At 42.2% G+C, this 27502-nt stretch overlaps 1 protein-coding gene across 1 annotated transcript in view; it reads right to left on the bottom strand.

Moving 5' to 3' along the window:
- Positions 1 to 27502, bottom strand: part of LYST (lysosomal trafficking regulator) — a 214811-nt gene that overhangs the window by 170638 nt on the left and 16671 nt on the right. Inside the window, exons 2-7 of the mRNA XM_018557714.1 lie at positions 22507 to 22594; positions 17193 to 19194; positions 6735 to 7680; positions 3839 to 4000; positions 2284 to 2434; positions 1645 to 1856 (exon numbers count right to left, since the gene is read on the bottom strand). Of these exons, the coding sequence (XP_018413216.1) occupies positions 1645 to 1856; positions 2284 to 2434; positions 3839 to 4000; positions 6735 to 7680; positions 17193 to 19194; positions 22507 to 22594 (3561 nt within the window). The remainder of the gene's footprint in view (positions 1 to 1644; positions 1857 to 2283; positions 2435 to 3838; positions 4001 to 6734; positions 7681 to 17192; positions 19195 to 22506; positions 22595 to 27502) is intronic.

Here is a 27502-nt window from a genome sequence, read left to right as displayed (position 1 = left end):
GGTGTATTATTATGTGTGCGGGGGTTGGGGGGTTTGTATTATTTTATGAGTGCAGGGAGGCTTGGAATGTCGGGGGAGTCTATTATTTTATTTGTGCGAGGGGGACTGTATTAGTGTGGGGGGATGTATTATTTTGTCTGTGTGTATAAGGCCCCATTCACACCTATATGTCATAAACTTGAGTTTTCCTGCACAGGGATCCCTAATCTGGCATTTACATGTAGCAACTGTCACCCATTCAAGTTAAAGTGGAACTATGAGGTGAGTGAAAATCACTCACTCATAGTTCGAGCCAACGTGTGACAAACTGTCACGTCGGCTCTATTGATCGGGGAGTGAGTGAACACATACTGTCGCTCGCTCACTTCTCGATCATCTCCCTGCAGAGAGCTGTGACGGTCAGTCACGACTCCCCGCAGGGATTCCCACCCCCTCCCCGCTCCGATCCTCCTGTGCTGACTGGACGGGAGAGGGGGCGGGTACACCTGGCTCTGCCTTTAGATAGGCAGAGTCAGCTATCACTCACACAGCTGGGTGGATCGCGACAGTAATGTCAGGATCCGTCCCGGGTCCGGCGGTCTCAGTATACCACGAGCTGCAGCTCGCTATATACTGAGATTTGGGTCACGGGAGGATGCTAGTATATGTCCTTTCATGAGCCTTAAAAAGGAGAACTATGGGGTTAGGGCTTTTCCCCATAGTTCTCCTTAGGGTAACGGGAGGACACAAACTAGCGTCCTCCCGTCACCCTAAACTCAGTATACCATAAGCTACAGCTCGCAGTATACTGAGACGCCGCAGCTGAAGCGGATCCCGACAATTATGTCTGGATCCGCCCAGCTGCGTGAGTGACAGCTGGCTCTGCCTATCTAGAGGAAGAGCCAGCTATACTCGCCCCGTTCACCGTCCGTTCCGCCAGTCAACGCTGGAGGATCGGAGGGGGGAATCCAGCCACTCCCCTGTTACGGCAGAGAGCTGTGACAGGATCGAGAAGTGAGCGAACGCCGGTATGTGTTCGCTCACTTCCCGATCTACTGAGCCGACCTGTGACAGTCTCATTGTCACAGGTCGGCTAGAACTATGAGGGGAGTGAAAAGCACTCACCTCATGGTTTTCATTTAAGAGAACACCATAGTTCTCTTTTAATGATCGGGTGACAGCTGCTGCATGTAAACGCCTGCACACCGCATGTAATCAATCATATGTGATTGATTCCTAACTGCATGTAATCCCATCACTATCCCTGGATACACGATTGATTGTTTTTGTAACTGCATGTAATCTTTTCACATATGATTTCATGCAGTGTGCAGGCGTTTACATGCAGCAGCTGTCACCCGATTAACTTAAATGGGTGACAGTTGTCGCTTGTAACATGTGCAGACATTAACACTGGTACTGTATATCTGTAGTAGCCCCCACGGGACTAAAAAATTTGTCCAGTGGCCCCCAAGTAAATTGAGTTTGAGACCGCTGGTGTAGCTGCTCCTGCAAGTCAGGTACGTGGTCCGTGACCGCATACCTGACTTGTAAGCTGGCTGCGGGCCACATAGTACCATCTCCTTGGCCGCAATTGGCCCGTGGGTCAGTACTTTGAGGCCACTGCTCTAAATCATGTGGTTCAAACAAGTTCAAATAACTTACTTGCTGTACTAGAAGCATTGTGTTTTTCCTATTGGTCTTTATTATTTTCAAAAAAGTCTGAAAAACACTGGAAAGCAAATTTAGGTTCGTATGATCTTCAGAAAGCAAATTCAGAACCAGGGCACAAATTTCTGGATACAGTAATTCTCCATCTCTGTTTAAATCGACTTGATCATTTAAAATTCTCATTTCTTCAATTTCAGTTTTCATGCCTGTGTCAGAAAAATCAAAAACACTCCATGAATTCTTCAGGGTATAAATAGAATAAAACAGCAAAGACAAAAAATGTTAACCCAACGCCATACCATCTGGAATAACAGTAAAGAAAATATGATCAAAGACACACAAATGAGTAATGCATTGGTAATACAATTCAAATTAAAACACAAAAAGGTATTAATAAGCAAATTGTAGGGTAAATGTGTCATTTATAATAATCATTGCAATAAACCAAGTATTGCACATAGATTTTTTATAATTATTTCAATATATTAATGCACTTTTCCCTGAATCTTGGAAAAATCCATTATCTACTCAAGCAACAAAGTTGCATTTTGGCATTAACATCTGTTTTTTATTCTTTATTTATTTTATCTGAAAAATGTAGATAGATTTGGCAAAGAGATAAAAAAATTATACCATCATCATCAGAGGCATCCTCGGGGTTACTTTCACTGTCTGCTTCATATCCTTCTTCTTCTGCAAGAAGACTCAAGTTAAGACTGTGCCCTTCGTCTCCGTCATCAGAAATCTCTTTGTGTTGTAAATGTAGTTCATTTGATTTATGAACCTAATAAAAAACAGTCATAGGTGCTTATGAATAGGTGAAAAATGTTGACCGTCAGCCCCACTACACCACTTATAAAAAATAAAAAAAAACACAGTTGTCTATCCTAAAAACGCAAGCTAGAAAGATAACATTAAAAACAATTGAGATCTAAAATGTATCATTTCCAGACATGTTTTTTTCCAGCCATTGTACCAACAGCCTAATAAAAGCCCTAAATAAATAAATTTGCAGATCAAATTATGTAGAGCTTTATTGATTTTACTATGACATATTATGTTATGAATTAAAGCAGGACTCCAGTATAAAAAAAATTATAGCACATTAAAAAGATTAAACAAAACCAGCTTCAGTTTAATCCAGAGATTTCCAACATAGTACTTTTTTCTGCCGCTAGATGTCTCAGTCGGATGGTGAGCATCTTTCAGCCATTTCTTTGAACCCAGGGCGATCTGGGCCTGCCCCAGCCTGTTACTGGCCAGTTAAAGGAAAAACAGCATGGTGATGAACTCATCTGTCTGCTTTCTCTAACTCATGCTTGCATGCTTCTCGTCACTACATGAACCGATTGGCTCCTTGTACTGCTTATTCTTAAAATAAGTGTAATGGTGTACTAATGATTACAGAGCTGCATTAAAGAGAAACTTTACCCTGATCTTAAAAATGACAACAGAGGCACCTTTAAAAATGTCTAGTAATGGCAACCTACAAACAGATAACTGCAGGCTTTTAATTTTTACATAACAGGATTTTCGGGTGAATTTCTCCTCATTCTTCTCACAGTGGTCATTTTTACTAAGGGCAGACATATCCATCTCCCTTTACTTTCTGGAACTCTGGCACATGTAACTAGGACGTATGCACTTTATTTTATACTCAATCGCATACTCAAGATGAGGTAAAACCAGCGATTTATAAAAAGTAGAAGTAATACTCTTTTATCCCTTGCTACAATCCCTCTTTTAATGCACAACAGTATCCGGTTTGCTTTGCTGAGCGCTGCTTGGCATTGCATACTTTTGCCAAATCTATGAGCACTCCCAGGTCCTTTTCCATGTTCGAATTCCCTAATGTAGAACCCCCAACTTATAGTTTGCGCACACATTCTTTACTCCCATGTGCATAACCTTACATTTTTCAATAAAAAAAAAATAAAAAAAAAATCACAATTGCCATCTTAGCCAAAATAATTTTTTTTTAATTTAATCTATGCTTTGCAGTCGTGTGTGGGCACTGACCGGTTGACCTGCTTCTGGACAAGAGTGACTAGCAAACCTAAGGTCAATTTTTGACCACTATAAAATGGAGATATACTGTATGATCCTAAATAATGGTCAGCAAAATCTTTTTTGCGAAGTATTGTTTAAAATACATGCCAGTTATGAACATACACTTTTAAAGCCATACCTTTTCTTTTTGCTCCTCAGGAGGGGCAGAGACAAAAGAAAAATTTGAAACAGCAATGCGAAGAAGACAATCAAGAATGTGTGGAGCAAGATTAGTTTGAAGAACTCTGGACTTTGCAAGAAGGTCCTGAACTTCAGCCATTATGTGTTGTACAGTGAGATTCTAAAAAGAGAATTTTCCAAATACAAAACAAATTACATATATAAATAAACAAACAAAACAGATCTGCGCCAGTGACGGTACAAAAAAAAGGTGAAAAAGGGCTACTAAGCACTACAATTATATCTGATATAATACAAAATATTTATACAATAATGTGTCAAGCTCAAAAAAAATCAATAAAATATAAAAACAGTGAAAAATACAACGATTATAGGCTGAGCTCAAACCACATAACATACACAGTGAATTAAAAAATCAAACAAGGCGGTGCAGCTAACAAATCAAAACAATGCTATGCAATGTGTACAAACATGAGCAGTCCTCCGAAGCAGACTTTATAGTGTGCAGAACAGGGAACTCAAGTGGTTGACCACTTAAAATAGGAGTTAAAAGACAAATATACTATGAGATTGCAGCCCGATTTAGAAATCACACCTTCTGCGGCTCAGAAGTAATACCGTACCCATAAAAATGCCCCCAGCCATTCTTAATTGTATGAATTAAATATCTCTCAATAGAAGAGATCTCTGCCCAATGCTGTCAAATCTATGTGTAAACTAGATTAGCTGACCATCTAGGATTACAGGTGCAGGGGCCACAAATACAAATCTCTTCCCTGAAAAAGGAAACTGTTAAGGGAACTGTATTTTCTCTGACTAACAAAATATCATCCAAATATATTAGTCTACATCCCAAGAGAACATCCTTATTTCTTGTTTCGGACCCACAAATTTCTTAATGAACAATCTACAAGAAGCTTTATCTTATAAAACACCTGAATACGATCAGTAGCACCAATTTTATCAAAATGTATCACATTTTTTTACTACTTGGTTTTGATCTACCAAATCTTGGAAGAAAGGCAGAGTTTGTGATCAATTTAGAGACAAAGTATAACCCAGAAGGTTATGAGAAGGAATAAAAGGAACCAAAAAGCTATTCACTGAACCGCTGCATAGCACAATAGAGCCCTCTTACAACAGAAAGTATCTACATGTCTCATTCCAACACATCGCAAAAATAGGGAGAATTATTCCCTATTTCAGGATCAGGGATGTGGACATTTTTTTAAAAACTACTTGTCCAAAGACTAAAGCGGGGGCCGATCTACTTGTTTCTCATGACAATCTACTTGTCCGGATACAAAAACTAGTTTTAACCAAAACCATATTTAGCAGTGCCAAGAAGAGTTTCTCATTGGTCAGCGCCGTCAGGTGACCGTGTTGACCAACGAGTGCGCGCAAATTGCGAGCGAAATTTAGAATACATGGAGCAGGTACAGATAGTACACCCGTACTGGTGGACGGGAAGGACCGTTCGCTGACAGCTAAGTATATCAGGAGATTTGTGCGGGTAATTCAATTATCCCAAATTACTTGGGAAAGTGAAATTTACCCTTTAGGGTTGGTGCAGACTTTGGCAATCTCAGGACGTGCGATCGTGTGCGGTTGCATCTGCATGTATGGGTTTACATCTGCGTGGCAATCGCTGAAAAAAGGTTTTCACAACACACACCGAGCAGTGTTTTCAACCGCGATCGTGTGGGACCGCCCGGCGGTATTACTGCGGAAACCGCGCGATCTGCCTGGCGTGACTGGGGTGCCATTCGAAAATACACAGTGAATTAGGATGATCGGCGGTGGTGTGCGATTATTGCACCACTGCCGATCGTGCTGGCAGTGCCATTATTTTCGAATGGCACCCCAGTCACGCCAGGCAGATCGCGCGGTTTCCGCAGTAATACCGCCGGGCGGTCCCACACGATCGCGGTTGAAAACACTGCGTGTTTATTCGCATGCAGATGGTGGGGGCAGCGGGGTTGGTTTTCATTTTTCCAGTTTTTAGTTACTTTGTAAAATGTTTTAATTTTCATTTATTTTATTATTTTTACTTTATCACCCTTTTATTTTTTACATTTTTGTTATTTTTTTTCACTTAACTTTATTGCTAACAAGCCCGTGTGACAGCATTTGGAGGTGACAGGTACTCTTAATTGAACGAGCAGCAGCTGAGGGAGGTGACAGAGCCTGTCACATCAGCAGGGCTAAAACACTGAAAAAAAACACATGCCCAGAACTACATGTCCCAGGCGTCGGGCGATACGAATTCCACACCACTGATGATAGTAGACAAGGTTATGCAAATCAATCCTTTTTGCTCCAATTGCTAAGTGCACATCCAGAACTGTTTGGCTTATAGCACTGATTCAGCCAAATATTATAGAGGCATTAATTACAAGTTGCATATAACAGTTTCAGGTGTTCTGCCCAGCAAAAAATGCAGTGATATGGAAACCATGGCTATGATGAAGTAGGGCCTGGGATCCAACGAGAAAATATAACCCAGAAGGTTATGGTAAGAGTGGATAAAAAGAAGCAAAAATCCCGTAAATTAAGCAATACATAGAACAGTAAAGCCTTAAAACAGAAGGTATTCACATGCTTCATTCCATCTCATATAGATCGTAGACAACTGAATTTCTTTATTATCCAATTTACTGTTATAGCTGTATAAATGGTTTTACAATTATACTGCTTGTCCTCAGGTACTCTCTTTTTAATCATTTGCTCTCTTTTTGGGGTTGGCCATGCACCCTAGCAGGTTACAGTTTTACTTGTTCTTAGCACCTTTGCTGTTCTGTTACTACAAAATCTTAATTCCCCAATTACTTTGACATTCTGAATCATATTTAATGCAGTAAACTCACAAAGAAATGTAAATATAAAAACATTACCTGAGAGGCTTCCAAATCTGCTTTGAGCTGATTGTTTCGTGCACTGTGTAGACAAATAGCTAAAAGTGCTTCAAATAATTTCACAGCTTCAATTGGCCACTCTTTCACTTCAGTTGTAAGAGGAGAACTAACAAAAAAGGAACTCTTTGATGAAGAGCATGTAGGATCAGGTTGAAGGTAACGCAAGTATAGTTCTTTGGATAAAGCATCGTGACATGTGCATTCTGTTTCGCAGTGGGTTTCTATGCCAAGACTTTCTTCTGCAGCTGGATTTGATTTTTCATGAGGAAAAGGAAGACTTTTACTTCTTAAATCTTCAAAACAGCTAGAAAATGTATTTATTATGAGAAGAATTAGTTTGTAACACAAATCAAAGCCACCAATTTTGTGGAATTGCTTCTGGAGCATCGCGTTTGAAAGGTAAAGCCAACAACACATAGACCAAATATCTGCAGCTCTGTGTATTTGCTCTGTGGATGGTAAAACCAAGCTTTCAACATTAAGTTTTGGTAAAATGCTTCTTGGTTCACTTGCAGTACTGTCATAGCCAGAAGTGTCCTCAGACTCATTGACAGATTCAAACTCAGACTCTGCATCTTTGCTCACACTTAAAAAAGCCAAACAAAGAAAAAGGTTTATGATACTCGTTTTTTGATGGATCACCTTTTTTCTTTTTGGACAGATTTCTTTCAAATCAGTATAGCTTTTGGTTTGATCATGAAGCCATTGTTGAGGCCTTGAAAACTGAACATGAAATTCCAAAGGAAGTGGGTTTGAATCGCCAGTGCCATTTTCCAAATTAGGTGTTAGACAGTCGATCTGTTGCTCTCCAAAGCAAACAAGAGTCTCGAATGCTTTCAAACAGAAGTATCTCAAAGAATCCAAATAATTAAGTTCTGTAATTTGATTTAGTCCATTTGAATTTAAGAATACTTCTCGTATTACACTGCATCACAAGAAAAACAAAACAAAAAAAAGATACCTTAAAACCAAAATTGAGTAACTTATTTACAAGACTTTTTGTTAAGTATTACAAGGTAAAAGCAAACTTCAGCAAACATTTTTTCCTCAAGTTTTTATGGTAATTTACTTTTAAGGTTTTACAAGAATACAACAGCATTTACATTTAGCTTTAATAAAAATAAATTTAAAAAAAGAGAAAAGCGTTTTCAAATAAATTTAAAAAAAAAGAAAGAAAGAAACAAGAGAAAGGAAAGAAGAGAAAAAAAAAAAAAAGGGCGGGAGGGGGGAGGGAAGGTGGAAGAAACAATACACACATATATGTGCGCATCGTTTCTCATGGTCTCTGGGAAAACAAAGCACTAGATTATAAAACAGCGCCACTGGGGCCCTCCAACAGTTGCCAGGGGAACCACACCCGCTCAAATTTAAAGATGGTGTTATGTAATTGAGCCGTTAAAAATTCCAAATTATGAATATCATGGATCCTTTGCAGGACGGAGGAATTGGTTGCCGCCATTACAAAGCTATGAAGCATCTGACTGTGGTGAGGACATGATTAATAAGTTTAGTAGTGGTCTTTGAAGAATGTAAAATAGGGAGGCCCAAGAGCAGATGTACTGGGTCCTCTGGTATAGTTTTACCAACTAACTTTTGAAGTAGGGAAATTGCGTACTTCAAAAAGGGGCGTATCTTTGGACAATCCCAAAATATATGCAATAAGCTACCCTTTGAAGTCAGTCATCACCAGCATTCCGATGGCAGTGAAGGATTCATATAATGCAGCAAGTCCGGGGTGCGATACCAGTGGAAGAGAATCTTATATTGATTTTCTTGATAAGGGTGCAAATAGAGGTCTTACTAGCATTGGTCCAGATCTCCTCCCACTTCTCCATGTCCAATGTCCGACCCAGAGCCCTCTCCCATTTAAGCATGTATTTATTTTTAGGAAAGGGGAGATCGGTAATTGAATTAAGCAATTTGTAAATGTCGGATGTCAAATGTTTGCGGGTAGGGCCGTCTAAGCACATTTTTTCAAACGAGGTTAATGGCGAAAAAGTAAGAGAAGTAGAGACTGTATATGCAAAGTGTTTAATCTGGAGAAATGTAAAAAAAGATCTAGCTTGTAAATTAAACCTAGTTTGCAAAGTAGAGAAAGGCATTAAAGTCCCATCTATTTTATAAATAATGTCTCTAAAGCGAAAAAGAAAGTGATCCGTCCAGGGACGAGCAGTATGGTGGTTAAGCGTTACAGGTAGGAGAGGTGTGTATAAAAATGATCTCATAGAGGTGGTGGGCGTAGTGAGGTTAAATTTAGTCCCTGTATGGCGCCAAATGACTTTAGTATGTTGTGTGTAGATTAGGTAAGGAGATAAACGGTTTAGTCAGGGTCAATAAAATATCGTCTGCAAACAGGGAAAGTTTAAAAGCATGTCCTTTGACTTGAATGCCAGTGATGTCTGGAGAATTCCTAATATGAGTCGCCAATGATTCAATGCAGAGGACAAAAAGAAGAGGGGATAAAGGGCAACCCTGTCTAGTACCGTTGTGTATATGAAAGAAGGAGGGTAATGAGAAAGGGAGTTTAATAGCGGCAGAAGGAGTGGAATAAAGACTATTAACAGCATGCAGAAAGGGTCTCCGTATCCCAATATGTTCTAGAGTGGAAAGTAAAAATGGCCAACTAAAAGGCGATCGAAGGCCTTCTCAGCATCGAGGCTCAAAATCAAAGATTCCGTGCCTGAGAAGTTCAGAATGTCAATAAGACCTATCGTACGCCTTGTATTATCTCCAGCTTGTCTGACTGAGACAAAGCCAACTTGGTCCTTGTGAATCAAAGGGAGGAAGGAATGGGCCTAATCGGAGTGCCAGCAGTTTAGAACAAAATTTTAAATCTGAGTTTAAAAGGGCAATAGGTCGATAACTGGAACATTCCAGATGGTCTTTACCGGATTTAGGGATTACTGTAATATATGAAGCAAGCATAGATGTAGGGATAGGTGATGCTGCAAAAAAGTAATTATATAGTGTCAATAGATATGGATTAAGGATGGAGCCAAAGGTTTTATAGTACAGGTAAGGAAGGCCCTTCCTCAAGTTTTTATTGCGGTTTGTGACCCTATTACAGAGATATCATTTCACTTCCTGTCACTGGGACAGGAAGGCACAAACAGTATAATAACCTAACAGAAGCTCTGACCCCTTTCCCATTTCCCTAAAAAACAAAAAGGTTTTTGCTGCAGTGTACAGGACGTTAGGGGATATCTACCCAATGGTGACGCACCCTGCAAATAAAAACCTGCATTGTGGAATGGGGAAGGTGAAGAGTGTTCTCTTCCCAGGGGTTTTGGGAGATAGGATTTTACAAAAGAGGGACAATTTAGCACCCTCTTTGAGTCTGTTACCCAGCACTGATTATTTTTAGTATTTTCTTGAAACATTTTAACTTTAAAACTGAGCTCCAATCCAAAAACTAAATAACTGCAGGATACGGAACTGCAGGACTGCAGGAACTGCAGGAAGCCAGCTACAGTTTAGGCTGCAGCCCGTTTGACAGATAAGGTTTTTTTAAACAAGGCTTAATAGACAAAGTTCATGGTCCGTTGCCCTCGCAAAGAAAATGCCCTCTGTTCCTCTCCCTTCACCATCACAAAGGGAAATGTCATTCAGTCTCAGGATGCACTGCGTGGTACTCCTTTCCAGAGAAAAGCCTCAAAGAGTGCAAATAAACGATACTATGCTTGTGGCAACTTGGACTTACACAATTATATTGTCACTCTAAGTCATTAGAAGGCCCAGGGTGTACAACAAAGCCCTTTTCTGGTATGTAAAGGCCTCACCTGCAGAACACAGACTCTTGCCCACACTGTCCAGGTATCCTGTACAGCCCAGGTCAGCATGCAATTTTTCTGGTGTTTATGGAGTTTGTCCACTCAATTCCTACATCACCACTTGGACCGGATACAATCCAGCACAAAGGCCACCAAGAATATATGGATTTCATCCTCTTGTACCCAGCCACTCCACACCAAGAAAACATCACCTTCAGCATGTAAGGATTGATGAGGTAGCAATGGAAGGTTTCAAGGACAGTGGAGCCTTTAACAATTGTGGACCCCCGTGTTGTTAGACATGAGGATATGCAGAGAGGCCCAGGAAACATAATTAAACCTGCTGGTGTCATAAAGAAGAGTATGCCCATTGCAAAAGTGTATTTGGGCTATGGCCATGTAGAAAAGCTGTGCTGGGTAGGTGTGATGGGAGATTTACCAGCAGATGTTCTTATGGAAAATGACATGTGGACCTTGCATATTAGGATTTATGTGATCATTTTAATTACCTTTAAATAAACCAGGGAAGCACCATGTGCAGCCAACTTCTGGGTTCATTTGTTTGGGAGGGTAAGGGGTTGTCACGGAGCATGTGTTTTATAAATCATTTTAAAAATTGTAAAAGGTGAAGGTGAAATGCCAAAAATACCTTGGGTAGAAAGGAACTTTTGGGCCTCGACACCACCTTGCCCTTTTGAAAAACCAAAAAAGGTGCTTTGCAGGACAAGGCCCCCAGCTCAGACGCTCACCTCAGAGAGGCATGTCTGCAATAAAACACCCGTGAGTGGAAGTAGCAAAGGGAATGTTCCGAATGGGTTCAAAATGGTGGTTTTTGATGCTCCAAGAACCAGATTTAGATCCCAAGGAGTCACAGGGGAACGCACCAGGAAAACAAGTTGTTAGGAGACACCCTGAACAAAAAGGTCCTAAAATCAAAGAATAAGAAAGCCAAGGGTCTCTGAAATAAGATGGCAAGAGCAGAGACCTGATCCTTAATAGTGCTGAGGGCCAAATGCTGGTCCAGATCCCAACTGTAGGATGGAGAGGATTCTTCCACATTCGATGACAGACAGAAGTAGACTTCCTAGCTTTTAACATTATGGAAATCACGGATTAAAAGATGCTCATCTCTCACGACCTGGGCTTCAACAGCCGTGCCGTTACTGACAGCAACTGTGAAGCAGTATGGTAAATCAATCCTTGAAACAGAAGATCCAGGCTGGAGGAGTCCATATGACATCCGCCAGAAGACTCATCAGGCCCACCTCTGGGCTGATTCGGAGCTAGAAGTACCACAGGAATTCCCTACATCTTGAGGAAGAAGTTTCATGAAAAGAAAAAAAATCGATCAGTGCAATGATCTCATAACAAAAATGCCACAGGCAACGGGTGACATGTTTTGTGAGGGCATCTGTTATGTGCAATAGTACATATCTTTCAAAACAGATGTCCATATTCCATGTTCGTGCAAAATCCATTTTATTGATAGTTGTCATTCAAACGACAAGCGCGTTTAGAGCCGTGCAGGGTCCCCTTCCATCAGGCTCAGAAATGTGCTTGTCGTTTGAATGACAACTATCAATAAAATGTATGTGCACTAAGGCTAGCAGTGCCAAGGGAGCACGGAGCCAGCTTCCTTTCCAATCAGGAAGCTGGGCAGTGGGTTATGACCAGCTTCCTGATTGGCTAGGAAGTCGCCTTAATGTGTTCCTAAGCAGTCTGGCTTCCTAACCAATCAGGAAGCCGGGTGGCATGTAATTTAGCAGCCAACTTTGGGCGCACGCCAGTACAGGCTCCTGGAGGGGGGGCAATAAGAAGAGAGCTGGGATATGACGTGATGTCATCTCTCTGCCTCTCCCAAAGCTGTACGCTGCTGTCGAGAGGTAAGACAGGGCCATCTACAAAAAAAATAAAAAATTGTAATAACCACCCGCCCGTCCATGGCCGTTGCTGAACGGCCGGACGGGAGCCTTATAGGAGCGGGAGGGTGTCTTAAGACATCCTGCCCCTCCCCCCACTTGTGCGCGGCGTCCAGTGTGCACACGAGTGGGCAAACAGCGATGGCTGTTTACATTCAAGCGATATGGTCCCAAGATCCGCTGTGCCCTGTGGGCCTGGGACCGGCACGGCGATGCTGTCAGTGGAGATCAAAAGGGAGTTCAGTACACAATCTCCCTTTGATGTCCTCTCTGGTCCCCAAATGCAGGAAGTGATGTGTATTAGATCACTTCCTGCATTCAATATCACGCTCCAGTTACAGAAGCAGGGAAGAAGCTTCTCTAGGGGTGCCTAGGTGACATTAGGGGTCTTAGAGACCCCTGATATCTCTATAAAGAGGACCGGCCATGTGAATTGGCTATCACATAGGGGATTTCTTAACCCCCTACGTGATAGCAATAAAGTTAAGTGTAAAAAAAGTTTTAAAAATAAGCTAAAAAAAAGTCAAATTAGAACAAAAAAAGTAAAATAAAAAACACATTTTTTTTAACGTCCCCCGAGGACCCCACACACACAAACATGCGGCGGGTGCGCCAAAGTGCAAAAACGACGATTCCACCTATTGTGCCGCACGTTACATTTCGCCGCAAACGTGGTAGTGAGAGCAATAATTATATGGCCATTAATTACCGATAACACTAAACCGATGAGTGGTAAAAGCTTTTAAAGCGTTGCCTATGGCCAATTTTGGGTGTGCTCGTTTTCTGCGATTTCGTGGGCGCAATTTTAAAGCTCAACATGTTTGTGTCTGTTTACCCGACGTGACGTCTTATATTTTACCAAAAAATTGGGGTGATTTCACAATATTTCATAGGGAAACAGGTTTTTTCCAAAATGTAGGGTACTTTTTTTGTCATATAGTAAAAAATAAAAACCCCAGTGGTGACTAAATTCCACCAAAAGAAAGCTCTATTTGTCCCCAAAAATTGTATAAAATCCATTTCAGTACAGCGTTGCATGACTGAATAAACATCAAAGTACTGCAGAGCTAAATACTGAAAAATGGCCTGGCCAGGAAGGGGGTTGAAGTGAAGTGGTTAAAGAAGTTGCTAAAAGTATTTATATATACCCTCCAAGGCAGTGGTTCTCAACCTTTCTAGTGCCGCGACCCTTTGATAACATTGCCCAAGTTGGGGCGACCCCTAACAGTAAAATTATTTTCATTGCTCCTTCATCACTGTAATTTTGCTACTGCTAGATATTCTAGCTATGCATTCCTATGCTGTTTTTTTTTCTGACGGGAGAAAGTGTTTCTTTCCCGGGCGGCCAGGAGCCGCTATCTAAAAGCGGGAGACTCCCGGAGCGTCCAGGAGAGTTAGGATGTCTTTAGGCGACCCCTGGCAAATCGTTAATCGACCCCCGACGGGGTCGCGACCCATGGGTTGAGAACCGCTGCTCTAAGGGCTTATTTCACACCAACCTCGGTGCATCCAAGAGTGGCAGAGAGTGTCCAAGAGTGGCAAGAGTTTTTCAAATGATGATCCGGCCCCCGACAATGTGAGGGACAGTGAACTGGCCCCCTCTTTAAAAAGTTTGGGGACCCCAGCTCTAAACCATTTGCAGATATGTAATACATATAAAGCACATCAAGCATCTTATATATGTTTGCACATCAGAACTGTGCTTATGTGTACATTACATGTGCAAGTGTATCGTGGGTTTATGGGTTTGTTTTTATTTTATATACATTTTATATTATGCAACTTAAATGCATGCAGGCAGGCTGACAAGTCCCCTGGGTGGCTGACAAGTCCCCTGGGTGGCATGATAAACAAGGGAGGGGAGGGGCAGGTCAACTGCATTTCCAGAGGTCTAAATCAGCGTCTCTCAATCTTTTTGCAGTCAAGGAACCCTTTAAAAGTAAGCAAAATTTCAAGGCTCCCCAGTCTAAAATGTAAAAACTGTAAATGTAAAAAAACAAATGGGTGGTTCCTCCAAAATTAGGACCAGACCCTGAGGAGGCCAGATGTATTCTACAGATATACCGATTGCTATATACAGTAGAATTAAGTTGATTGACAGCCGCGGCCAAAAGTTTTGACAAATAATCATTTTCAAAGTCTGCTGCTTCAGTTTGTATGATGGCAATTTGCATATACTCCAGAATGTTATTCAATTAATTTGAAAAGTGCCATGAAAATGAACTTAATCCCCCAAAAAATAATTTCCACTGCTTTTTAGCCCTGCCACAAAATGGCCAGCTGACATGTCAGTGATTCTCTCGTTAAAAGGTGGCCATACACCTTACAACCATCGCACGACTTTCGTTGTGCGATGGTTGTAAGGTGATTAAAAGTTCGCACGACCTGCCCATCTTCGACAGGCAAATCGTACTTACGATAATCGCAAGTCCTCCCCATGAGCGGGCAGTGTGCGCTTGCGCACCTCGGCTGTGCGTCTTTCGATCGCACTACCAACCCGCCTAAAATCGTGCGATTTTCGGCGGGTTTTCTAGCGTGCTCGTAATACAAAAATCGAGCGAACTTACAGTAAATGCGGTTGCACGCTGCCCGTACACCTTGCGATCGTACGATCAACCGCGATTATCGTACAGTGTATGGGCAACTTTACATAGGTGTACGTGTTGACAATGACAAGGCTGGAGACCACTGTCATGCTGATTGAGTTAGAATAACAGACTGGAAGCTTTAAAAAGGAGGGTGGTCCTTGAAATCATTGTTCTTCCTCTGTTAACCATGGTTATCTGCAAGGAAACAGGTGCAATCATCATTGCTTTTGCACAAAAAGGAATTCACAGGCAAGGATATTGCTGCTACTAAGATTGCACCTAAATCAACAGATCATCAAAAACTTTAAGGAGAGAGCTTCAATTGCTGTGGATTCATGGCGCCCAAGAAAGCCCAGCAAGAGCCAGGACTGTCTCCTAAAAGTTGATTCAGCTGCGGGATCAGGGCACCACCAGTGCAGAGCTTGCTCAAGAATGGCAGCAGGCTGGTGTGAGTGCATCTGCACGCACAGTGAGGCAAAGACTTTTGGAGGATGGCCTGGTATCAAGAAGGGCAGCAAAGAAGCCACTTCTCTCCAGGAAAAACATCTGGGACAAACTGATATTCTACAAAAGGTATGGGGATTGGACTGCTGAGGACTGGGGTAAAGTCATTTTCTCTGATGAATCCTTTTTCCGATTGTTTGGGGCATCTGGAAAATACCTTGTCCGGCGAAGAAAAGGTGAGCGCTACCATCAGTCCCATGTCATGCCAACAGTAAAGCATTCTGAGACCATTCATGTGTGGGGGTGCTTCTCAACCAAGGGAGTGTGCTCACTCACAAATTTTGCCTAAGAACACAGCCATGAATAAAGAATGGCACAAAAACATCCTCCAAGATCAACTTCTCCCAACCATTCAAGAACAGTTTGGTGACAAATGATGCCTTTTCCAGCATGATGGAGCACCTTGCCATAAGGCAAAAGTGATAACCAAGTGGCTTGGGGAACAAAATATCGAAATTTTGGGTCCATGGCCAGGAAACTCACCAGACCTTAATCCCATTGAGAACGTGTGGTCAGGCATGCTTTGCAAATACTTTTCTACCCACCGATACCATTGATGGCCCCTTTGCTCCCACTGACACCATTGGATGGGGCATCATTCCTTCTACTTACCAACACAGGGGCATGAATGATTCCCACTGACCAGCAACATGAACATGTTTTTTTTCACACCAACCACTAACAAAAGTTATTTTTTACTTTAACAAAACTGGGGCATTTCTCACACCAACACAAGGGCATTTCTTACTCCCACCAACGCTAATGTCCTCTAATGTGTGAGCATTTTTTTTATTCCTACAATCCCCCCCCCCCCCCTCCCTCAACCCCCCACAGACACAATTTTTGCTGGCTGAGGTTTTGTCACACTATGAGACAGCAGTGACATGAATTTCCACTTTCTTGCCTGTCTGGCATGATCATAATGATAAATAGCTCATCCATCCATTACAATTGGGTAACCATGGCAGGCGACAGATGGGGTCTGGACATAGAAAATAATGGTCTTAGCTTGGTGCACATACCAACAGAAAGATATTCTGCTGACCAGGCCTCCATTTGGCACAGGCCTCAAACTGTAACAATGGGAGGAAGTAGTGGTACTAAATGTATACATATATTTCTATATATGTATACATATATTTCTGTTTTCATCTCCAAGAACAAAATATCACACAAAAATATGCATAAAAGATATTAATACTGCTAAAAGTTACAAGTACACCCATCAAAAAAAAAAAATTTAACCTAAATACATGCACCATTAGGTGTCTGCTCAAACTTCAAGCCCTCTTCACTTGGTCCATGGGACTCTTGAAATCTTTGGTATTCTCATCTACTAAATTTCACCCTTCCTTTTAGTGTTTAAAGCCAGCATGAATACCTTCCTCTTGGCCTGTCAGTATGATGGGCAGCCCCAGTGGCCAACTGGAATACATGGATGGGGAGAAGGCCAGATGTGCAGTTTTCAAAAGAGATTCACATACGCTTATGCTTTTTCATTATATACTCTTAATCTTTTGGTCCTTTAGTGTACTGGAAAATAAGAACTATTTTTGTGTTCGACTCTAAAACATGTAAGAATTGAAATGCAGTGGATAATGTGTAAAGTGGAGGAAAATGCTTTATACAGGGATGAAAAAATGACCAAATACAAACCTGGACTTCAGCAACTCAGGAAGTATTTTTAAGTAAGTCTTAAGTAACTCTTCAGATAATCCTGTTTTCTGACAGCTGCTTGTATGGCTGTACGGTGCTGCAACATCCATCTGTTGAGAATGATGAGCCATCTCTACCCCTCTTTGTAAAACTGCATTGAAGATAAGTGTGTACAATTTCCATTGAATGACTGCATTTCCTTTCTGCATGATAGCGCAAATATGGCTGGCAATAGGTAAACTCAGTTGTAGATCATTACTAAAGACAAGTTCTTGGTAAGCTTCCAAAGAATCCCATTTCCACATCATGTCTTCTGAGCCACTACTTGGTAGAACACCCTGAAATCTATAAGACATACTGCACAAACTTGTAGTTAAAGCAGGGTCAGATTTTCCGTGAATTGTGTCCTGCAATTCAGCTAAATGTTCACCATCCATTGCACATATGTTACAAGATGCTTGTTTCACAGTATTTGAACTTTCACCTCCACCTAGCTGATCCAAAATCAAGTTTGCAAGTAGACTCAGCGTATGATGTTGCACATTTGTTAATCTTTGCATCTTAAATGCATAAAGAAGAGGTAAAATAACCGATGCAGGATCCATACAACAACAAATGCCAACATTCTGTATACCTGAAATAATCTGTAGACATGTAGGGGTCAGCGGTGCCTGTTGTAGTAAATGTAAACATTGGTGGGCACAAACAGCAATGCAACAACTCCTCTCAGGAAATCGAAGCTCCCCATATATATTTTCTTCAGAAGGATCTTTAAGAACACGACTTTTGAAAATAGAAACTGGAAAACCAGAAAGATCTCTGTGGTGGTGCATGAAGTGTGAGAATTCACATCTCCTATGTCTTTTCCTTGTACACATTGACTGATGGAGTTGCTCAGATTTAACTTTTTTGATAACACTGATTATTTTGATGACATTACTAATAAGTAATGATACATGTTCATAAGCCTCGGAATATAGGCTTTCACACTGAAGACATATTGACTCCATATAAAGGGTGGCTTTCTCAAAGAGATCAAATCCACTGTACAGTACAAAGTCATGCAAAAGTTCTATAGACTGACTAAAATATAAGGGATTTGGTGCTGCACACTTAAGACATAACAACATGATTTGAAAAATGACTTCAAGAAGCTCTGATATCAAAAGAGCTTGATGCTGACATCGAGGCATCTCTAGTTTTTCAGCAGCATTCTTGGCTGACTGTTGGTGGTATAAATCAGGCATGCTACTAAGGTAAACTTTATATTTTAAGGCTGTTTTTAACAAATCAGTAAGGCTTTTCCTTAAATTGTCTGGCATACCATCCCTGCTATTAATGTCTGCACACAGTAGTGCTAACACTGTACGCAACAGCATTCTCTGCACTAATGCCACTGGTTCCTCATTCCATCCAGATGCCAATGTTCCTTTGACGGATGCATAGTAATCACCAAAGCCTAAAAGGGATTCTGTTAATGCTGGGATGACAGTAACTGAGAGTGAAGTGCTATGATTCAGTTTTATATCATACTTAGAAACTTTTTCAAGCAAAGATAGCAATATTTGACAAAGATCAAATGGAGAAGTGTTTTTATCTGACACAGAAAAGGGTCTTTCTAAAAGATTACTCTCCGAGAAGCTAGTATCTGGTTTTGGTTTACATTCCACTTTCTGATGCGTGAAACCTTTGTCAAATGCAGTGGACTCCCAAGAGTGGGATGTAACAGGATGTGGTGTATGCCTTTGTTTAGTCGCAGATAAAGACTTCTCATCCAGGACTCCTTCAGAATCTGATGTAGACAAAGCCTTTTTATCATCCTTCGATGCAGTTTTGGAATGGCGTCTTGATTTATGGTGTCGCAAGCTAACATTTACAAGACTTGAGAAGTCCGAGGAGGAGGAAATCCCCTCAGTATTTACTTTCCTCTGAGGTTTTTTCAGAGTTGAACAGCTCTCTTTGGTAGCAAACGGTTCGGTATCAAGTGATGGTAAAACAAACTCTAAAAAAAAAAAAAAGAAGAAATTTAAATTAAATTTTAAAAAAAGTTTTAAAATGGTAGGGAAGGTATAAGGCTATTTTCTGCAGGGGGGTTGTAAGGTGGAGTGTACACACACCACCAAATGAGTGCGGTCTATTTTTTTAAAGCTAAAGAAACAGTGTGAATGTAAGCAAACCCAAATTTTTGGTATTTTTTTCCTTTATATATGAAAAATTGGTTATTAACACTTTCGCTGACACCGACGTAAGGCATACGGCGGAAGTGTTCCCGGCTGGCCAGCTCAATATGCCTTACGTCGGTGGCATTTACAGTTCTGCTATAAGCTCATGGTCGATTTAAGCTTATAGCAGAACTGTTCAGCAGACTGTCCCCTTCAAAATAATAGCTGTCATCAGCGGCTCACAAGCCGCTGATGACCGCTATTACCGAAAATACCCTGGAGCCACCTCAGGGAGGGATGAGAGACTCCATGGATCCCAGCTGCTTGTAGGATCTGTGGCAGCGGGGATCCGTAAAAAAATCACCGGCGGGTGGGGCGGTGGAGCAAGCGGCGGCTGGCTGCAATAAAATTCTGTCAGTGCATCTAAAAACTCAAAAACTCTTTTTTCAGATGAGGAACTGCCATTATCCTTTTTGACCTTGTTTTTAATCACCCTAAGGATTGTCCCAGGTTTTGTACGCTGAATATGAGTAAATATAAGCACAGGATGTTTTATCTTTCATACTGAAACAGACATTTACCGTCAGCAAAAGTACTGATTGATAATTGGGCCAAAGCTAGGAGTTTAGGACTGAAACAACTAATTGATGTAATGAGAATAGTTGTCCAAGATTCTTAATATCAATTAGTAGATTCGATTGGTTGAATCAGCTGCCGCTTTACTCCCGTTCTACTCCCCGCTGGTGCCGGCTGCAGCGGTCTGTGTGCCTTTTAATCCCCGCCTGTGTCTGAAGAGGCAGCGGGGAAACAGGCCACTGCAGCCAGCACCAGCGGGGAGGAGAGATCAGCTGTGCCTCTTCATTCCCATTTAGCTCGTCCACTGCTGCCCTCGTTCCTTCTCTGTATTCCCCTGGCTCGTCCACTGCTGCTCCCTGCCTTCTCTGCATTCCCCTGGCTCGTCCACTGCTGCTCCCTGCCTTCTCTGCATTCCCCAGGCTCATGCGCTGCCACCCCCGTGTGCCTCCTCTGTATTTCCCGGTTCCTCAGCTGCTCCCCCATGCCCCCTCTTCTGCCAGCAGTAGTTTGCCTGCGTCAAGTACCCATCCAGCGGCTGGTAAAAATGGCCACCCTGATATTGGCCATTTTAAATTGCAATAGCAGGCTGGCTATTGCACCCGCCGACTGCCTGCTGTCAATCAGCGGAGGAGGACTTGAAGAAGAAACTCCCTCCTCTGCTGATTGACAGAAGACAAAAGGGCAGATGCAATAGCCCGCCTGCTATTGCAATTTAAAATAGCCAATAGCAGACTGGCTATTGCTCCCAGCCACTGCCTGCTGTGTTTACAGCTGTCATTTACCAGTTAAAACTATTGGAGTGGAAAGGTGACACTAGGTGTCTAATAGACCCCCTAATGTCACCTTAAAGTGAACCTGTCATCTTCATGTGCTATCATATAGGGGGCTTGTGAGTTCACGGTCTCCTCCCTGCAATATTGTCCACTTACATGGGTAACTGAAAGGATAAGTGTACTTTTCCATAATAAAAATATACTGAACTCATTCCATACTAAACAGCCGGCCGACTCCCTGAACGCAGGGAGTCGGCCGGCTTGCATTCCAGTTCGTTCTAGCGGCACCGGCGTCCTGACGCTGTGCTCGTGTGGCCAACGTTGCACACGGGAAGAGGTGTCCTGCCCCTTTCCGTCTGCGGCGTCTAACACATTCAGCCAGCAGCCACACGAGCACCGCGGGAGGATATGCTTAGCTAGCTCCTTTTGCGCCCGAACGTTGGGAGGGCTTTGGGGAAATATTAGGAGTCTACACAGCCCCCTGATATTTCCCTTTTAAAATAGAAAAGGAAATAGGAGGACACAAAGTCCTCAATCTCTTTTTCTGCAGCCTCTGTTCTAAATGAATGGAAAGTACAGAGGCTTCCCATTTATTCAGAAACTATTAGGTGATGTAAAACACTTCCTGTTCATTCACAACTAGGGACACATAGTACCATGTGTCCCCAGTTATTTAAATTATTGTCAAGAGATGTCACCAGCACTTCAATTTGACAAACAGGTCAAAGTTCAGCGAATCTTCGTTTTTATTTTTGAAGTCACTCAAAGTAGAATCTTTCGGGCCGTGCAGGGTCCCCATCATAGGGCTTAAAGTTCACTTTCGAGGCCGCACAGGGTCCCCTTGATCAGGCTTAAAGTTCACTTTAAGCCTGATCAAGGGGACCCTGTGTGAGCGGCCGGCGGCTCCCCCCCCCCCCCCCCCCCCGCCGCCCTGCCCCCCCCCGCGCGGGGGGGGGGGGGGGGGGGCCTCAGCCTGCAACTTCTCCTCTGGATCCCCGCTGCTCTCCCAGGCAGAGGCAGCGGGGGATACGAGGAGAAGTTAAGGAAGCACTTCTGCCGCAGGGGGAGCGGTGGAGGGAGCTGCTGTCACAGCAGCATGGTCGAGCACTGAGGAGAGAGAGAGCCACCGGCTGTCAGTTCCTAGCTGAGCAGCTCTTGCTCTCCTCAATGCTTGGCCATGCTGCTTCCTCCTCCACCGACCCGCCGCTGGCTGCAGCACTTCCTTCACTTCTCGGATCACCGCTGAATACAGATGTGGGAGAGCAGCGGGGATCCAGAGGAGAAGCCCCATGAAGGGAGGACAGGACATCGCGATCTACCAGTGTTCGCTTTGCGATCGACTGGTAGATCGCGATCAACCTAATGGGCACCCCTGGTCTAGGGTGTAAAATAAAGATATACTTAGCCGAACATCTGTCCCGCCTGGCTGTTAGACCAGTCCTTGCAGGCTCTTCCCCCTCAGCTCCAGCGGTCTATGGATCAGTGAGTCATCACGTCTAATACAGTTCATTAGAAATGAGGGCACTAAGGGACATTCCAATGCCAGGCTGGAGGGGGAGCAAGGACCAAGGTTCGGGTGAGTACTGTATATCTTTTTTTTTTTAATTTTACATCCTAGATCAAAAAACATAGTAGTTAACCCTTGCAGTGTGGGGGTAGCCCCACTACAAGTTTTATTCTGTTGGGAGTCATCTTTGCAGTTCAAGTGGAGAATAAAGTTTTTAAAGTGTGTTTTGATATTGTACAATTCAAGTTAAAATTACTGAATACAGTTTCATATATTTCTTTAAAGGATTTTATTACCTCTTGCTTTTTCTTGCAATGGGATCTTCCAAACCAGAGGCAGAAGCGATACAATAAGAGTTATAAGCTCTTCACGACAAGTCAGATCCTGTAATAACAATGAGAAACATTCACTAAAAACAGCAGATTAAAGAGGTTCTCCATCTTAAAAGCTGTTTAGGTTTAAACCAATACTTTAAAATATAAAAACTACAGTATAAAAGAGTTATAAAAAATATAAAGAAAATATTACATACTTGCAGTACTTGTTACACAGATCATTTTACTGCTATCACCACAGTAATGCACACACCTACATTAAAAAAAAGTGCAGCATCTGCTTTCACTTTTTTTTTAGCAGTCTCTATGAAGTCCTTTATTTACATTGGGAGATTGTTTTTGCAAAAAACATTTTTCTTACCTATGCACCTAAGGAAAATCGATATTTAATGAAAAACGTAACGAATGTGACATACATTACCAATTTCTATTACAGACACATCAGAAAACAATAAGACTAAATTTACTAATTTATCAATAAAAACATGTTTTACTTCTAGTGTATGTGTTTTCTCTATTTACAAATTACACCTTAACGTACACGGTATATTTCAATTTGCGATGAGATGCAATCTTGCTTATTTTATCCTTACACGCTATCTTAACTATTTCTGTTCACATAAAGCATGTATATGAAGGCCTTTCAATATTTATCCATCTACATATCTTCACAGTACCCATATCTTGTTTGAATGATTCTCCTGGGTAATTTCTCCTATTTTCCAATAATATCACTCTACCTCTCAGACCTTCCATCCCATTTCTTCCTATACTTCATAATCCTTCTCCACAAATCACCTTGACCACTTTGTGAATCCACAAAAATTAGTGAAACATGTAGAGTTTTGTGGTTTATGTAGGTTGTGGGCAGGGCCGGCCTTTGGGGTGTGCAAGCTGTACGGCCGCACAGGGCGCCAGGTGGCTGACACAGCTCGCTATAGGCTGCAGGCAGGGCCAGATTTCCCACTAGGCCACCATGGCCTCGGGGCGGCAGGGAGTAGAGGGATGACAGTCTGCATCTTCTCCCCAAATCCCTGCCGCTCTTCCCTGCCTGTATCAGAGGCAGAGGGGATCAGAGGAGAAGTGGGCCAATGAAGCCAGCAGAAGGCTTCTATCCATAACTGGTTGATCGGAAATATTTACTATTTCCGGTTTGTGAATGATTGTAATGAGCCTTTGTAATGAGTGGTCGCCATTCATTCAGTGCAGGGGCTGCTGAAAGAGATTGAGGACTATGTCTTAAATTTCTATTTCAAAAAGAAAATATCAGGGGAGGGGTCTGTTTTGACCCCTGATATTTTACCAAAGATCATACTTTTTAATCTGTTTTTAAAATTCAGAAGTTGCCAATTCAGATTATTGCTACACATATCCATCTCAAAAGAACTTTTCAAATTATTTTTTCTTTTGCACTCTGAAATATAAAAAAAAAAAATCTATTAAAAAAATTTAGTACTGCAGTACTTTGACATTTATTACATCATGCAACTCTGTACTGAAATTTAATTTTATACAATTTTTTGGGACAAATAGAGCTTTCTTTTTTATTTTTTACTATAAGGAAAAATTACTGAAAATTTTGTGGGAAAAAAGTATTTTTTTACATTATAAAAATTGGTTTCCTGGAGAACTGGGCTGACTTCTCAGTCGGCTACCGGCTCTTCAGCCGAGACAAGCTGCATCTTAATAATAAAGAGGGAAGGAATAAAAGGGTAAATAGTGGGCTCGCTCCAGTCACCAGTGCCAAAGCAGTAAATCCTATGGCCCAAGATAATATAATTAAGAACGGCCTACCAATATCAAGGCCAAAAAATAAATGTAGTGTGGAACAATGTGTTGTGATATATCTTAGTGGACTTTTTCAGACACACATAAATTTGCAATAGAGACGGAGATTTTGTTTGTTGATGGAGAGCTGGGTTCACACAATGGAAGGTGCCATCTAAACAGACCAAACTGGTTTTTCACAATGGTGGGGCTTGTCCTGTATTGTTTCCCATTATTCGTATCACAAAGGGATGGTGACATGGGTCAGTTTTGCGTAAACAGGCACACCTAGCCTGGTCAAGACTCAAATCGAATCTGGACTACTGATGGCAATTTATGATACAACGCTGCCACCTAGAGGTGGGAAAGTGAAATGCATGGTACTTAATTTTTCTAAAAGTGAAAGGGGCGGCGCTTCCAAGTGTGTGGCCAGTTTCTCTCAATAAAAAAGCCAGTAGCTGAAAAGGTTGGGAGCACTACACAAGACGAGGGCTTCACAGGAGGGAGACAGTACGAGGGGGCTTGACAAGACGAGAGGACTTGCTTCAAGACCAGGACATCACTTTAAGACGAGAAGCCATTTTCCTAGGCCAAGAAGTCCTGTCCATCACGGAATTTGTGGAGTCTGCAGCCGGAGCGAAGTAAATTTGTTCAGTGTTTACCCTCATAGAAAGCATTACCTGTACTAGAAAGGATAGTGTAGTGGGTGCATGTTATAGTTTGTTTGTAGCAGCCTGTATGTCTTGTTTATTTGTTGGCTTTTCCTGTAACCAAGTAAAGTACTTTTAAATGCTACTGGGTCAGTTTCCTTGGAGCTTTACTGCAAGAACAAACAAATTAAAGTTTTGCCAAGCTTTACAGCTGGGCTCATCCTTGAGATAAGCTTTACGTCTCTGGGATTTGTAGTCCAGAGCATTACAAAACAACAAGAAAGTAAACTTTTGTGCCAGAACAAAACAGGAATTAAATGTATGTACACCAACGCTAGAAGTCTAGCAAATAAATTAGAAAAGCTTGAACTTATGCTACTCGAAGAGGACTTCGATATAGTGGGAATAGCGGAAACCTGGCTGGACAGCGCACATGATTGGGCCACTAATATAGAGGGGTACAACCTGTTCAGGAGGGACAGAGGTGGGAGAAGGGGGGGTATAAAATAGTGGAGAGGACGTGGAATCCTTATGGCTGGAATTAGATATGACGGACGATAGTCGTAAACTAATTATGGGTATTAGTTATAAACCTCCAAATATAGGGGAGGAGGGGGAGGCTCATCTACAGTCCGAAATAGAAATAGCTGGGAGGCAGGGCAATGTAGTCGTGATGGGCGACTTCAATTACCCAGATATAAATTGGGTTAATGGTACCTCAGGTTCGACAAAGGGCCGTTTTCTGAAAATGTTGCGAGACAATTTCATGGACCAGATGGTGGAGGTTCCAACTAGGAAAAATGCCATCCTAGCTTTAATCATTACTAATAATGCAGAGTTAATTGAAGATATTGTAATTGGGGAGACACTGAGTAATAGTGATCACAATGCGATTACTTTCAACATTGGATTCAGAAAAGGGAAGTGGGTTGGACGTACAAGAACCCTAAATTTCAGTTGGGCTAACTTTGATAAACTGCGCACCCTAGTGGGGGATATCAAATGGAAAAACCTTTTCCACAACCTGAACTCAGACCAAATGTGGGACTGTTTTAAGAACACATTATATATTGCTATTGCCAAGTGCATACCGTTGGGTAATAAAAGTAAAAGATCGAAAACTAAGCCTATATGGCTAAATAAAACGGTAAAGCAACACATCAAGGACAAGAGAGCGGCATTTATAAAATATAAGATGGAGGGGGACAGCATTGGTGTTCAATAGCTAAAAAGAATGCAATTAAAAAATGCAAACTAGTAATCAGGGCAGCTAAAATAAAGTGCGAAAAGCATATTGCCACAGTAAGTAAAAAAAAAAATCTACCAATATATAAACAGTAAAAAAGGTGAGAAAGGAGCAGATAGGCCCAATAAAGGACGAAAAACAGGAAGTTACTCACAAATGACAAGGAGAGGGCCGAGGCGCTGAACACTTTTTTCTTCTCAGTATACACTCAGGAAAAAGACAGGTTTAGTTTACATGATAAAACACATAATTCAACAGAAAATATACCTCAGTGGTTGACGGAAACCGTGATACAGCAAAGACTAGAAAAAATTAATGCAAATAAAAGCAGATAACCTGCACCCCCCAAAGTACTTAACTACCTCCCGGCCGGCCGTTGTGTATACACGTCCGGCCGGTAGCTTCTTGGATGTAACTGGGCTTGTATACATGTACTGTTAGTCCCGCCCACTCGTGCGCGGCGCGAGGGAAAGACGCATAAATTAAAAACCGGCAGCGATGGCTGTTAACATACAAGCGATCCACCGGCTATAGAGCCGGCGGATCGCTTGTATGGGGTCCCGATATGTGTGCCCCCCGCAGCTCCCCCCCTCCCGCTGATCTCGGGCTCCACTGTGCCCGGTGCGAGCCCGGGACCAGCATAGTGGTTCTCTGAGAGGAGATTACAGGGAGGTCGGTTCACGATCTCCCTCCAGTCCCCTCTCGGCTGTCAGAATGCGGAAGTGGTGTAGATTACATCACTTCCGCATTCTCGTGTCACTCTCCAGCTTCAGATGCTGTAGAGACGCTGATGAAGCAGATCTCAGATGTCTCCATAAAGAGGACCTGTCACCTCTTTTGCCATCACATATAGGGGTTTCTTAGCCCCCTCTGTGAGAGCAATAAAGTGGGGGAAAAAAGAAATAGGAAAAAAAAATGTAAATGTAAAAAGTTACACATAAAAGAATTTAAAAATAAAACAAAAACAATTTTTAAGTCCCCACCCCTGAGTACTGGTACTTGCCGAGTACTTACAAGTAGGGATGCACCAATACAAGCATCGGTATTGGCGGCGATACAGAGTATTCGCATGAGTACTCGTGCAAATACTCAGATACAAAAAACGAGTACCTGTGCCGCGTCCGCCATCTTCAGGGACCCGAAACCGCCGCACACAGGACCTCCATCACGTCTTCAATGAAAGAAGATGGCCGCGAACTCCTCCTCCAAGTCCTCAGTCATCTGCTCCATTCTGACCTTTTCTCACGCTGATTGGCCGATTGGATGATTGACAGGCTTCCTCACCAGTCAGGAG

The sequence above is a fragment of the Nanorana parkeri genome, unplaced genomic scaffold (assembly GCF_000935625.1).
Source record: "Nanorana parkeri isolate BGI_ZX_2015 unplaced genomic scaffold, ASM93562v1 scaffold296, whole genome shotgun sequence".
Classification (NCBI taxonomy): Eukaryota; Metazoa; Chordata; class Amphibia; order Anura; family Dicroglossidae; genus Nanorana; species Nanorana parkeri.
This window is presented reverse-complemented; position numbering and strand designations above follow the sequence as displayed.